A 14,603-nucleotide genomic window follows, 5' to 3' on the forward strand; every position below is an offset into this window, starting at 1 on the left:
TCCCAACTCTGACATTCTCTGTGCTCAGCAGCCCTGTTATTCTGTTATTCTGGTTTTAGTTACATTCCGCAGAGAATAAATTTCGTTTTTATTTGTGTAAAATAAACCTTTTATTGCAGGCATTATATTGTTTTTTATTTCAGGATGTGGTTACTCTAGACTCATGAATTTTCTGAATGTATGGCAATGAGGCCTTCCCCTATAGCTTATAGGTATGTCATTCTTATGTTTACTACTTCCAAGAGAACAATAGATCACGCTTGTGCTCAAATGAACGAAGCTTCCACATCTGTTAATGAGTTAAACATAAACGGTTCAGCTCCCCTAGGGCATTCTCAAATTGCAAATTCTATGTTCTATGGGCTTCCTGCAGAAAGTGCTACTACTCATGATGGCATCCACAGTATTTCTCTTGCCACAATGATGGTAGATCAGAGAGCTCTATATGGCAATGATTCTGAGTTTCTAAGGACATTCTTTGATCCCCGTAGCTGCAACCTATCCCCTTTTAATGGGCTTTCCTCACTGAACGCCCTCAAATCTTTTAAACCCACTTTTACATGTCTCAATTTTAATTCTAACCCTAATAGAACAGAAGCCCTAACTAGAGCAGTCAGAGATATAGATGCCAGCTTCTTTGAAAGTCTCCCCACACAAATCTCAGAAGTACCGTTACCAGTGCTGAATTCCACTAATTTTGATTATTTGTCTCCGTATTCTCTATCTCTGCAGGAAGGGATCAATAATGGCAATACCAACAGGTATTCTGAGGCCAATCAGTGGAGTGCAATTGCGCAGCAGAATTTTTAGTGCATTCGGTCTTTCGTGATTAGACCCATCTCCAGTATCTCATGGCAACTCAAGCTCAAGCCTTAGCAAGCAACCATCAAGAGCATTCTGAGTCTTTCTCCACCCCCAGTTAAAATGCCACTCAGTTCCTGCTGCGTTATCTCTTTTAAGTCATTCTCTTTCCTCTCCATTTTCAATTACAAGCCCACCTTCAATCACATAAAACACTCATACTCTGTCAGTCAATGTACACCCGATCAGAGGGAACAACCACCGAAACGTAATGACAGGGCATCGGAGAGTAACCACAACAGTATAAGAACATCTAATATTACCATATAAAAGACATTTCACAAGGACACTTTATGAAGATGAGTAAAGAGAGATTATGAATCAAAGAGTTTTGACTCTGACAAGGAGCAGGCAATTTTGGTGAAAATTGAGCCTTTGGAATGTGAAAAAAGTTTATGAATTAAAAAGCTTTGACTCAGACAAGAATCAGGCAATTTTGGTGAAAAGTGAGCTTTTGGAAGCCGACTTACAGATGGTAGCTATAAATCCCTTGCCAGGGGTGGACTGAGTTAAAAGAAAAAGAAAAAAACAACAACAGGATTGAGAATTTCTTTGTAAAGTGGATATTTTTGAATACCTAAAAGAGTATCTATTTGTATTTACTACATACCCTTGAAGAATGTGATTTCCATTCTTTTTTATTTAGGTTGTACTACATATTTTTTTTAAATGATATCTATTCCTTTTTGTCAAATAGAGGATTTGCAATACTTTTCCTTGAAAAAGGAAAAAGGAAACCACTCAGGTTGTAGAACACCATCATTTTTTTATCAGTAACTGTACATTGATGTATGACATAAAAAAATTTGACTCCTAAAGATGAACAGACAAAATTTTAGACGTTTGAAAACAGTTGTTTTGCAAGCTTTATGTGCAATCTCTCACTTGAAAGGGATTGGCGTTAATGAGATAGACAATGAGCATGTTGAGATAGCAAACTTGTTGGTGAGACGGATATTTCTGTCAGATCTCCAGCTCATTGGTCGTTCATCATTTAGGGAACATCCAGCTAATTAGGAGTACATCAATTGGAGCATTGGGGGCTGTTTGTGAATCATATATAGAGCTCCAACAAATGGCATTGGAGCTTTCATCTTGGGGCAGCCTTGGTGAATTATATATGAAGCTCCAAATATTGCCAATTATATCAACTATCCATCTAGCAGCTAATGTTACTATTGTGCGAAGAAAACTGTTCGTTTGTTCGTAAGTAATGTACCAAGAGATGAGACCGTGAGAAGGAGAATCGGGTGTCTTCTTTATGGCTTCCTACATGGGCTAGCCATGGATATAATGAATCCTCTCCTCTCACTTCCTGGTATACGAACAATGCATTCTATATGATCCTATTTAGAACAAATGATTTATTGCCATCTGTCGTCCATTTCAAGTGTTGCTCGTTATATTTTAATGCCCATACATTCATAATGACAGTATAGGGTCTTACCATATATCCTTTCAGATTAATGGCTGGATTTTCAAGGTCCTTGTTGTGTCTGTAGATGACTTGAGCTAACTAAGGAACGTAATGGCCTGGAAAAAACAATATTGGAGAAAAATCCATTCAGGTTAATTTAGCTATGTTATGGGATGGATCCAAACTTGTATTGGTAATGAAGGAAACATCCTCTAAAATCTACTCAAGATCAGAAAAAGCTCGAAATCTTAATTCAACAGTGTCTTTATAAAACACTACAAGCCAACAGTTTGTTATTTAATACTAATGTTATTGAAGCCTGAGACTCCAATAAGAAAATCAAGGTGTGTGGATTTTACATTTAATTTCTGTTTCTTTGGGTAATCTCATCTCAGGCTCCCATAGCCTATCCATTTGTTTCATGGTATTAATTCTTTTCTGCAAGACATGCAAGAGATATTGGACTAGAGGAGGGACTCTGCGCAACGTTCCTGTTGGTGGTGGGTGCCGGAAGAACAAGCGTGCTCAGAGAACAATAGATCACGCTTGTGCTCAAATGGACAAAGCTTCCACATCTGTTAATGAGTTAAACATAAACGGTTCAGCTCCCCTAGGCCATTCTCAAATTGCAAATTCTATGTTCTATGGGCTTCCTGCAGGAAGTGCTACTACTCATGATGGCATCCACAGTCTTTCTCTTGCCACAAGGCTGGCAGATCAGAGAGCTCTATATGGCAATGATTCTAAGTTTCTAAGGACATTCTTTGATCCCCGTAGCTGCAACCTATCCCCCCCCTCTCAATGGGCTTTCCTCACTGAACGCCCTCAACTCTTTTAAACCCACTTTTCCATGTCTCAATTTTAATTCTAACCCTAATAGAACAGAAGCCCTGACTAGAGGAGTCAGAGATATAGATTCCAGCTTCTTTGAAAGTCTCCCCACACAAATCTCAGAAGTACCATTACCAGTGCTGAATTCGACTAATTGTGATGATTTGTCTCCGTATTCTCTATCTCTGTAGGAAGGGATCAATAATGGCAATACCAACAGGTATTCTGAGGCCAATCAGTGGAGAGCAATTGAGCAGCAGAAGCTAGCTGAGGGTAGTGATCCTGTACAGGTAGGTATAACCCCTTTCTCTGAACTGGAAAACACTAATAGCTCCAGGAATGATCTTAACCTAAGAGTGGTCACAAGCCTCCCTTCTTGTGTCAAGGTGGAAGGTCAAGACAATCGTTTGAATATAACTCCAGAATGGCGAGTTCCATTAGAGCCCTTGTTTGAGGCAGCTAGTGATACTGCATATTGGAATGGAGGAGTATGGCCTGAGCTCACTAATTATGGATCTTCTGTAGGCTCCTTGATCTAGAATTAAGATAATACCCATTAGCTGATGCACATGAAATGCTTCTTGAAAGAGCATGAATTGATGAAAGGAACGTATTTTTTCAGATGAAGGAAATGTCAATCATTAGGGTTTAGACTTCCAGGGCTGACTAATTGTCATGTAGTCTGGCCAGTCTCTCCAGATGAAGGCTTCCCTACACTTGAATTTTGTTGTGTTTGTTTATTTGTTTTTCATTTGTCATAAAGATCTATAAGATGGGTCTTCATCAATGTCCAAATTCACTTCATAGGAATGCAGTGACTTGATGGACTTGGGACATGATCACCATGATAGAAGCTGACTGAGGAATATAGATCAAATGTACAGCATAAGAGGTTTGAAGCTTCATTTTTTTCCAGCTTCAAACATTACGGGGCAACAAAGGTTGGGGTTAATAATTTGCCTTAATTATCCTAGCAAAATTGCAAGGAGAGGAGGAAATCAAATTATCACATCCAGTTCTATGCAGGACAGCTGAATATGCTAACTCACTTTTGTCTGGAGTTTGTGAGTCAAGACAAAGTTATTGCTAAGGTCAGGTGAAACTGTTTCCCAAGTTTAACAGTTTTCTTTTGATAATCAGTTGGTATCATGATGATATTCTTTGTAAATATGCGAGGGTTCATGGCAGTGGGTTGTGCTGTTCTTCTTTCTCCTCTGTGGCTATTGTTATTTCCTTCGTTTGGGATCCTTCCAATTGTGGGGAGAACTTCGGATTGGGAGCCTTTGGTAAAGAACAGCTTAGGGATTTTAGGAGCAGCTGCTGCTTTTTATCTGACACCCATTGGTTAAGAGACACATATTGTATTTGATATTATAGTGACCATAGTGGTGAAAGGTTACATTAAGAAAGGGAAACAATTAGTGGGGCTAATACATACTGCAATATATAGGAATATCTAATAGTAAATTCATTATAAGTATTTCCTATCTATTTGTTTCATGGTATTAATTCTTTTGGATTCTAACTGTTCCATGTTACTGCAGGATATGTTTATTAGATGCTTCCATCTGGGTCTGCAACTTGTTGCAACAGTGCAGGACTGGTGTGTGTTCGCTTGCATATCGGTTTTTCAAACTGTAGTGGTTTTCAAAGTGTTGGATTCTAAGTTAGCTTTAGAGCTGAAATGGTTCTCAGCTCCATCCAAGTCTGCATGGATTCTGACTAGCCACAAGTATAACAATAGCATAATTGCATTGCGATTAGGCTCAGACTCTTGTTTCTGCCCTCCTCCTCTTTCTTGGTTTTCTTAGGGTTAGGGTTGCAGCAAAGGCGATGGTATGTAGGTCCGAATTCATCCCATCCTGTCTAGGGTTTCTTAGTATATTATATGCATATTTTGTAGCTTTACAAGCATCTCACGTACACTTTTGTAATGAATCATTACTTTAAGCCTTGGAAATTTAGTCTTGATTCATGTTTAGATGCAGCTCAGGGTGAATTTCACAAATATATGATGCTTTATTGTCAGTTATTCTTAGAATTTCATCTGAATCACAGCTTCTTCTACTAGCATTCTTATTCCATGGAGGAGGTCAAATGTTTTGGCTTGTGTTGGAGATGTATCAGTCTGTCAGAATCCAAGATCAAGATCCTTTTCATTGATTGTTTTTGTTTATTTGAGTTTTATCTTCAGGATACATCACATAGAGATTTATTGTGATAAAGTTTTCAAGGTTGGAAAGTTTAATTGAGTTTTATCTTTAGGATACCTCACATAGAGATTATTGTTACACAGTTTTCAAGGTTGACAAATAAAAAATAGATTTATTAGAGAGATAAAATTCAAATGAATTAGAATCACAAAAGCATAAACTCTGAAACTTTCATTTATTTTGGCATAATTAGAAATTTGAGTTGTAGCTGAGATATTGATGCTTGTATTTGACGCAATATTTCCTTTGATTCTTTGTGCAGAGTCTCATGCACAAGAGAACCCTAAAGCCTCTGGAGGAAATGCTGCCGGCTTGTTCTCGGCCAATGATGGAACAAAGTGGATTGAAGTAGCCACCACCGCCAGATCAACCACTCAAATTCCCTCGTTGTGATTCAGCCAACACCAATTTTTGCTACTACAACAACTACAGCTTGTCCCAGCCTCGCCATTTCTGCAAGACATGCAAGAGATATTGGACTAGAGGAGGCACTCTGCACAACGTTCCTGTTGGTGGTGGGTGCCGGAAGAACAAACGTGCCAATAGAACAATAGATCACGCTTGTGCTCAAATGAACGAAGCTTCCACATCTGTTAATGAGTTAAACATAAACGGTTCAGCTCCCCTAGGGCGTTCTCAAAATGCAAATTCTATGTTCTATGGGCTTCCTGCAGGAAGTGCTACTACTCATGATGGCATCCACAGTCTTTCTCTTGCCACAAGGCTGGCAGATCAGAGAGCTCTATATGGCAATGATTCTGAGTTTCTAAGGACATTCTTTGATCCCCGTAGCTGCAACCTATCCCCTCTCAACTGGCTTTCCTCACTGAACGCCCTCAACTCTTTTAAACCCACTTTTACATGCCTCAATTTTAATACTAACCCTAATAGAACAGAAGCCCTAACTAGAGCAGTCAGAGATATAGATGCCAGCTTCTTTGAAAGTCTCCCCACACAAACCTCAGAAGTACCGTTACTAATGCTGAATTCCACTAATTGTGATGATTTGTCTCCGTATTCTCTATCTCTGCAGGAAGGGATCATTAATGGCAATACCAACAGGTATTCTGAGGCCAATTAGTGGAGAGCAATTGAGCAGTAGAAGCTAGCTGAGGGTAGTGATCCTGTACAGGTAGGTATAACCCCTTTCTCTTAACTGGAAAACAGTAATAGCTCCAGGAATGATCTTAACCTAAAAGTGGTGGTCACAAGCCTCGCTTCTTGTGTCAAGGTGGAAGGTCAAAGACAATCGTTTGAATATAACTCGAGAATGGCCAGTTCCATCAGAGCCCTTGTTTGAGGCAGCTAGTGATTCTGCATATTGGAATGGAGGAGTATGGCCTGAGCTCACTAATTATGGATCTTTTGTAGGCTCCTTGATCCAGAATTAAGATAATACCCATTACCTACTGCACATGAAATGCTTCTTGAAAGAGCATGAATTGATGAAAGGAACGTATTTTTTCAGATGAAGGAAATTTCAAGCATTAGGGTTTAGACTTTCAGGGCTGACTAATTGTCATGTAGTCTGGCCAGTCTCTCCATATGAAGGCTTCCCTACACTTGAATTTTGTTGTGTTTGTTTGTTTTTCATTTGTCATCAAGATCTATAAGATGGGTCTTCATCCATGTCCAAATTCACTTCATAGGAATGCAGTGACATGATGGACTTGGGATATGAAGGCTTCCCTACACTTGAATTTTGTTGTGTTTGTTTGTTTTTCATTTGTCATCAAGATCTATAAGATGGGTCTTCATCCATGTCCAAATTCACTTCATAGGAATGCAGTGACATGATGGACTTGGGACATGATCACCATGACAAAAGCTGACTGAGGAATACAGATCAAGTGTACAACATGACAGAAGCTAACTGAGGAATACAGATCAAATGTATAGCATAAGAGGTTTGAAGCTTCATTTTTTTCCAGCTTCAAACATCACGGGGCAACAAAGGTTGGGGTTAATAATTTGCCTTAATTATCCTAGCAAAATTGCAAGGAGAGGAGGAAATCAAATTATCACATCCAGTTCTATGCAGGACAGCTGAATATGCTAACTCACTTTTGTCTGGAGTTTGTGAGTCAAAACAAAGTTATTGCTAAGGTCAGGTGAAACTGTTTCCCAAGTTTAACAGTTTTCTTTTGATAATCAGTTGGTATCATGATGATATTCTTTGTAAATATGCGAGGGTTCATGGCAGTGGGTTGTGCTGTTCTTCTTTCTCCTCTGTGGCTATTGTTATTTGCTTCGTTTGGGATACTTCCAATTGTGGGGAGAACTTTGGATTGGGAGCCTTTGGTAAAGAACAGCTTAGGGATTTTAGGAGCAGCTGCTGCTTTTTATCTGACACCCATTGGTTAAGAGACACATATTGTATTTGATATTATAGTGACCATAGTGGTGAAAGGTTACATTAAGAAATGGAAACAATTAGTGGGGCTAATTTATAGTGCAATATATAGGAATATCTAATAGTAAATTCATTATAAGTATTTTTATTCTTTATGAAAGTATTTTTTTGTTGTATTTGCCTTCTTCAATTTATGCCTTACGGCGTTTCCTTTGCAACATCTGGTGAAAATGCTAGTATAATAACTTAATTAACATTTGACCAACTGAAAATTTCGATCACATGATGTTCCATTCCCGAACCTCGTCCCCCCAAAAGAGGGATTTCTATCACGAGCTGTCTGATTGTCAATAACTAAGAATTTCGCAATAAAATAGATTAAACCAAAGCCCTGCATAGTACCATGAGGCTTTAAAATCCCTTTTAACAAAGTCATATCCACACATCTCCATTGATTCGGCCTTTAAGCTCTGGAATCTCCCCCTTCTTCTTCATCTGCCTTCAGCTTGCATTCTTTCAGTGTTACCAGCGGCAAAAATGAGTTCTGCAATGCGACGATTGGTGGGATCTGCACTGAAGAATGCATCATCTTCTTCTTTCAAAACTAATGTTATGCCGAGAAGGTTTTATTCGAGTGGTGGAAGTCCGCCACGCAAGGTTGTTGTGTTGGGAGCTGCTGGGGGTATCGGGCAGCCATTGGCTCTTCTGATGAAACTCAATCCTCTGGTGTCAAAGTTGTCGCTCTATGATATCGCTGACACTCCAGGTGTGGCTGCAGATGTCGGCCACATCAACAGTCGTGCTGAGGTGGGTTCCTCTTTTCCTACCGCGTTTTTTTCGTTCTCTGTATGCTGGATCTGTTCTCTCTGCGAACGATAGAGATGTTTTGATTTTAGTTTCAAGGGATCTCCATTGGGATCGATCGTACGAAGACCCACTTGGTAGGATCTACTTTTCGTTAGTGTTTTACCTGTTATTAGTTCTTTGATTTTACGTTTCTGATATTGTCCATGGTCAGATAATTTATTTATTTTGGTAAGCGCCTATTTTTTTGAAGGAACCAGGCCTTATACCAGGCTTAGACTCCACTGCTATAACCTGTTAAGGTCTCTGAGATTCTTCGAATGTGGAATTTATTCTTTTGGCCACATTTTTGCAGGAAATATGCCTTCCGGGGCTTTTGAACGTGGGTTTGAGCCCTGAAAGCGCAATGATTTAATTTCTTAAACACAACCCAATTCACGTTAATGGTCAACTCAATTCACTTTCATGGTCAGTTTGTAAATGTGTTTGTGCATATTTTGATTGATGAAAAAAAGCACCTAGATATTTATTTCGTGGAAATCCATGGCTGCATCATGTGCACCTACTCGATTAGGGTTTTTAATTTTATGGATCTAGGTGACATTTGGCCCAACAATCCATTGAAGCAACGCCCATCGCATTGTCATTCTAAAACGATTGTATTGTACACCGTGAATATTGGATTTGACTATACCTGACATTCTTTGGGCCATTTCAAAAGAGGCAGATATTGAGAGGGCTACATTATTATTATTTTTGATTGTTTTCTTGTTGGCAAATGTCTTTCTGTTAACATAGTGGGCTTTGCCCTCATTGTAGATGCTACAAACATAGAATCTCTATTCCACCAATTTCATGCAGGATTTGCACCTGATCTTGTCTGTTGAATCTCAATGTGGTAGTTAACTCCGATGGTGAGATAATGCCGCAACATACTTCTAAGAGGGCACTGAAAGTGCTATGATTTAACTACTTGACTACAATCTGCCTGACATTTATGGCTAGATTGAAATTTGGGATGTGCTTATTATTATTATTAGCAGTAGTAGTATTTTCTATTGATAGGAGAAGGTTGAAATTGAGGTTGGGCTCACTATTATTGTTTTTGTTTGGTCAAGGCCTTTTGACTGGTGTGGGTGAAACACCTTAATTGCATCTATTCATCAAAGTCACGCATGACTTGCAGATGGGCTCATCTGTGCAAACCTCAATAGCACAGGGGTCATCATTAACAGCACCTCTGCATTATCATTGAACTGGTGTTTATCACGCTAACCCGACTTCATATTTTGGAATGACATGGGCAGCCGCATTATCATGGGAATATGCCTCCTGGGTTTTGAACCTGGGTCATCCTCATGACAAGCACCCTACAACTTGCCACTAAACCACAGCCCAATGGACGAGGTAGTTCATATTTTTTTGATGAAAAGTGCATCTATATTTTTAGCAGAATCCACGGCTGGATCATATGCCTCTGCTTAATAGGACTTTTTGATCTGATGGATCTAAGTCATACTTGGCCTAATGACTACTTAGAAGTTAGAATAGTCTCATTGCATTGTCAATTTGTTATTTTGTGAGGATTGAATTGATGACCCTCTGCATATTGGATTTGCCTCTATATCCAACCTTTTTGGGGTCGTTTAGATTTGCCTCTTTATCCATGAGTAGATTAAATCAAAATAGTCTTCGCAGCGTAAATTAAACTAAGGTTGAATAAACTCCCTAAAGTGGCTTGTGAGATGCTAATTATTTATCACAGCATCACTTTTATACCTGGATTGGATAAGACTATACCCTGATTGAAATGTCGTATACCTGGATTGGACAAGATTATACCCTGATTGAAACGTGGGTTGGTATAGGTCTTCAATCTCCTACGAGCATAATCATTGCTTTTGGTGCTCTATCTCCTCGGTAAAAGCCAAAAGGTGGATTTTACTATAGAATACAAATAATCCTATTCTTGTTCACTATGAGGAGGACATACCATTGCTTGGGTCATGGAACAAGGATAACAAGTTTTACTTCTTTTGGAACTTTGCGATAATAATTTCTTTTCTTATTTTTTGGTCTACATATTTATCATTTAATTTGGTACTTCCATATTGATTTTATCATGCTTGTGTCACGACCTTGTCAGTAATTCACAGCAGTGTGACCTGGGTGCAGGTTGCAGGATATATGGGAGAGGAACAACTTGGCACGGCATTGGAGAATGCAGATGTTGTGATCATTCCTGCTGGTGTGCCTCGAAAACCTGGCATGACCCGTGATGATCTCTTCAACATCAATGCAGGGATTGTTAAATCTCTTTTCTCTGCAATTGCAAAATACTGCCCAGAGGTAAGTTGTCATGATTTATGATCTTCTTTGAAGTTTTTGTTTTCATGTGATTTTCTTATTGACTATTTCATAGGAATAAGCATGACGTTCATTGTAAGTTGCTTTGTCGAAGGCTTTGTATGTTTGAGATCTATAGAGATGGCAATATATACAAATACATATTTGCAAGAATCTTTAAGCAAGTTGTTGATCTAGATTTACATACTGTTCTTGTATATAATCAATTCTACTGGAGAGGTTAACGAAGCTTGAAGACTTCTTTGAGTCAAACGAATAGGTGATTGACTCATTATTGACTCTTTATTTAGACAAATTGCAGCTAACTTTTGCCCATAAGAAGGAAATACTAATTGAAATGAACTTAAGAGTAATTAGCTGTGTAGTCCAATGCAAGTTTGCAGCCACTGTTAAAGCCCTGTTATTCTTGTTTCTCCTCTTGTAGTTAGTAACTTAGCTTTTGGACTTTTGAGAAAATTGGCATATGAATATCAATATAAAAAATATCCTTGGTCTTCTATTTAACTGTGCACAAATACACTTGATCACGAGGTATCCTCTATAACATTATATATTACATACAATCAGTATGTACTACCATTAGTGTGGCAAGTTAATAGATAAAGAAGTATGTTTCACAATTATTTGTTTTGTTCATGTACTGGTGTGTGTGTACAGTATGTATAGTATATTGTTACATATTATATAGATAGAGATATGGAGAGGGGGGAGAGTGTACTGGATAATGTTTTCCTTCTATCAGGAATGGTATATTTGGATTCAAGAAATCATCTAGAATTGGTTTTTATGGCATTGCTGAGGACTTGATATCCATGGCAGGCAATTGTAAATATCATCAGCAATCCTGTAAATTCTACTGTACCAATAGCTGCTGAGGTTTTTAAGAAGGCAGGGACCTATAATGAAAAGAAACTCTTTGGTGTTACTACTCTTGATGTTGTCCGCGCAAAGACGTTCTATGCTTCAAAAGCAGGAGTTCCTGTTGAAGGTATTTAAAATTCTGGCTTGTTATGCTTAGCTACTCTCAAATATTTAGTATTCTGTAAAATATTTTTATTTTTTATAATTTAATCATGAAATATGCATCCTGGGCAAACATGCCAGGCACTTCTCCTCATTTCAAGGATGGTATCATAGGGCTCAAGGCCATCAGAAATATAGTCAGCTCAAGATGTCACTTGAGGGAATTGAACCCGGGTGGGAAGGATAACAGTCTTTGCACACAACCATCTGGGCTAGACCCAATACATGATATGCTGCAGGATCTTACCAACATCATGATTTTTTTAACATTAGATACAATTCTCAGTTTTATGTTTGTTGTTGATGTCATCCTATGCTGTCTGCAGAAGTTGATGTTCCTGTTGTAGGTGGACATGCGGGTGTTACAATTCTTCCACTTTTTTCACATGTATATGACTTTGTTGGATCCTCATCTTGAGTTTTTTCTTTACTCTTGTGGACATGCGGGTGTTACAATTCTTCCACTTTTTTCACATGTATATGACTTTGTTGGATCCTCATCTTGAGTTTTTTCTTTACTCTTGGATATTAGAAAATTAATTTATCAAAGATAAAATGAGATCATAATTACCTACCCTTCAATATAGTTAAAAAGGGAACATACACTTTTTTGTTTTGATAAATTTTTTTAGGCAACACCAAAGCCAAACTCTGTATTGTCTGAGGAGGACATTAAAGCCTTGACAAAGCGCACACAGGATGGAGGAACTGAAGTTGTTGAAGCAAAAGCCGGGAAAGGTTCAGCCACACTGTCTATGGCGTAAGTTTATGTTTTGGTCCTCTATAGTGGCTAATATGCATTCATATCTTTTGAATTTTTTTTTATTCTTATGTGACTGTCTAGAGTGCTGAATTTTTCATCTTGATGCAGTAGTTGGAGTCAGATAATCTTATCATGGTGTGTGCTTCATGATTTCATGCTTGATAAGTACCTAATCTGAGATTCACTGTCATTGAGAATATGGCATGAAGGAGCTTCTTTCTCTTTATCTGAATCTTGTACTTCATACATTTGCATGTCTCAAATCTTTTGCCTTAAGCTTAGGTACTTATCCTACATGAAATCATGTAGCATGCATGTCTCAAATCTTTTCCCTTAGGCTTTCTCATTTGTGTGAAACTCAGCGGGTGCTTTTAACCTGTGAGGTTTGACCGATGGATTGTTGCCTTTCATTTACCTTAGTTTGATTGAAATGTTCAGAGTTAATCTAGATTCTGCATGCAAAGATCCTTCCCTAAGAAAAGCCATGAGTCTCTTCAAGGATGTTATTCCTTCTTAAACATAAGATATGTCAAATGGATCCCGCAAAAGTTGTGTGCTTGATGATGGGTAAATCTGGGTATGAGATTTACAAATTTGCACTTACATGTATGCCTGTGGTTGCAATTCACAGATAGGCGCATAACATCCATTCATTACCTCATCTTGAGCATTTGAGCATGGTTCATGCAAAAAACATTGCTGGTCAGTTAAATCCATTAGTTGAAAACTTGGAAGTGAAGAGTAGTGTTGTAGTCTTCTCTATGTTGATGAATGTTTTTTGAGACTTCAAAATGTTTAGACATGCAATTCCTTTTTCATCTTGCTCCTGTGTTCTCAAAATTTTTTTTTTCTACTGTTTTTTAAGGCCAAATATAAACCATGGGATATATATTTTTACCCTGAAGACCTCCAAATCATTTGGAAAAGGAGGTGCTGCAGCAAAAGAGATGGGTTGAATTTGTTGTTTGGATGGACTCTATGGTATGTAATCTTAATTGGATTTCCAATATACTTTTAAAACATATTTTCATTTTATTTTTTAGTACTATTAGATATTATATCTTACCTCATTTTATGGTTAACATTGTATAACAAAAACATGCGTTGTGTTATGTAATTAATACTAACATGTAATATTGATTTTTTTTGTCAGAATGCTATAGGTAATGATTGCCAAGACGATGATCCAAATTATGTTCAACATATATTAGGAGATGATGAGGATGAGGATGAGGATGATGGTGGTGAAGGAGGAGATGATGATGATAGTTGCGGTGTTGGTGATGATGTGGATCAGAGTAATGAGGATGGTCAAGATGATCATGAGGATGATCTTGGTGGTGGTAGCTAGGCATGCACATGCATTGTTTTTTATGAAGAAATTATTGTGTAGAATGACATTGTTATGTTTAGATGGGTGTTGTGAATTTACCCTATATCAATGAGACATTTTGATTTTGTAATCATACGATGAGTTTGATTTATGTATGTTGTTAATTTATCGTAGAATAACGATATTCATGAAATATTTTGATTTGTTAATCATATTTGAATTTTAGTTGTTTTGATTAAAAATAATACTGATTTTATTAGTATTATGTTGCTATTTTATACATGTTTTGAAAATTGTTAATGACACATTGTTATTTTTTTGGATGGATGTTGTCAATTTCTCTTAAATTTCTTTACAAATGATTTTGAATTGTGATATCTGCTTTAATGATATTTAGAAACTATCATATATTTCACTATGAATCTATAAAGGGGGTCATATATGTAAAGAAAAATATACTCTATATAAGAAGTCAAATGCAGATGTAACCATGGATGCAAAATTGAAAGTAAAATTGGATGTTAAACTAGGAATTAATACAAAATGCAAACAATTGACATACAAAGTGTTTTAAATTAGAAGTGAAAAATTGTGCAATAGTTGACACAAAGAAGGGAACAAAACATGGCATACAAAAG

At 37.6% G+C, this 14,603-nt stretch overlaps 1 protein-coding gene across 1 annotated transcript; it reads left to right on the top strand.

Annotated features, from left to right (window-relative positions):
• Positions 1–8,212: 8,212 nt before the first annotated feature.
• Positions 8,213–13,613, top strand: LOC149262203 (malate dehydrogenase, mitochondrial-like). Its single transcript, XM_089375830.1, has 6 exons — positions 8,213–8,482; positions 10,655–10,828; positions 11,654–11,834; positions 12,196–12,257; positions 12,502–12,629; positions 13,498–13,613. The coding sequence occupies exons 1-6, from the start codon at positions 8,213–8,215 to the stop codon at positions 13,586–13,588; spliced, it is 906 nt and encodes a 301-aa protein (XP_089231956.1). The 3' UTR covers positions 13,589–13,613.
• Positions 13,614–14,603: the final 990 nt, after the last annotated feature.

This window comes from Pinus tabuliformis, chromosome 6 (assembly GCF_031772625.1).
Source record: "Pinus tabuliformis cultivar Carrire ecotype Pingquan chromosome 6, CPIR1, whole genome shotgun sequence".
In the NCBI taxonomy this organism is placed as follows: Eukaryota; Viridiplantae; Streptophyta; class Pinopsida; order Pinales; family Pinaceae; genus Pinus; species Pinus tabuliformis.

Coding starts and splice junctions, on each gene's coding strand:
- LOC149262203 (XM_089375830.1), top strand. CDS start 8,213: ATGAGTTCTGCAATGCGACGATTGGTGGGATCTGCACTGAAGAATGCA. Junction 10,829..11,653: donor TTGCAAAATACTGCCCAGAG/GTAAGTTGTCAT, acceptor CTGAGGACTTGA/TATCCATGGCAGGCAATTGT. Junction 11,835..12,195: donor AGCAGGAGTTCCTGTTGAAG/GTATTTAAAATT, acceptor TGCTGTCTGCAG/AAGTTGATGTTCCTGTTGTA.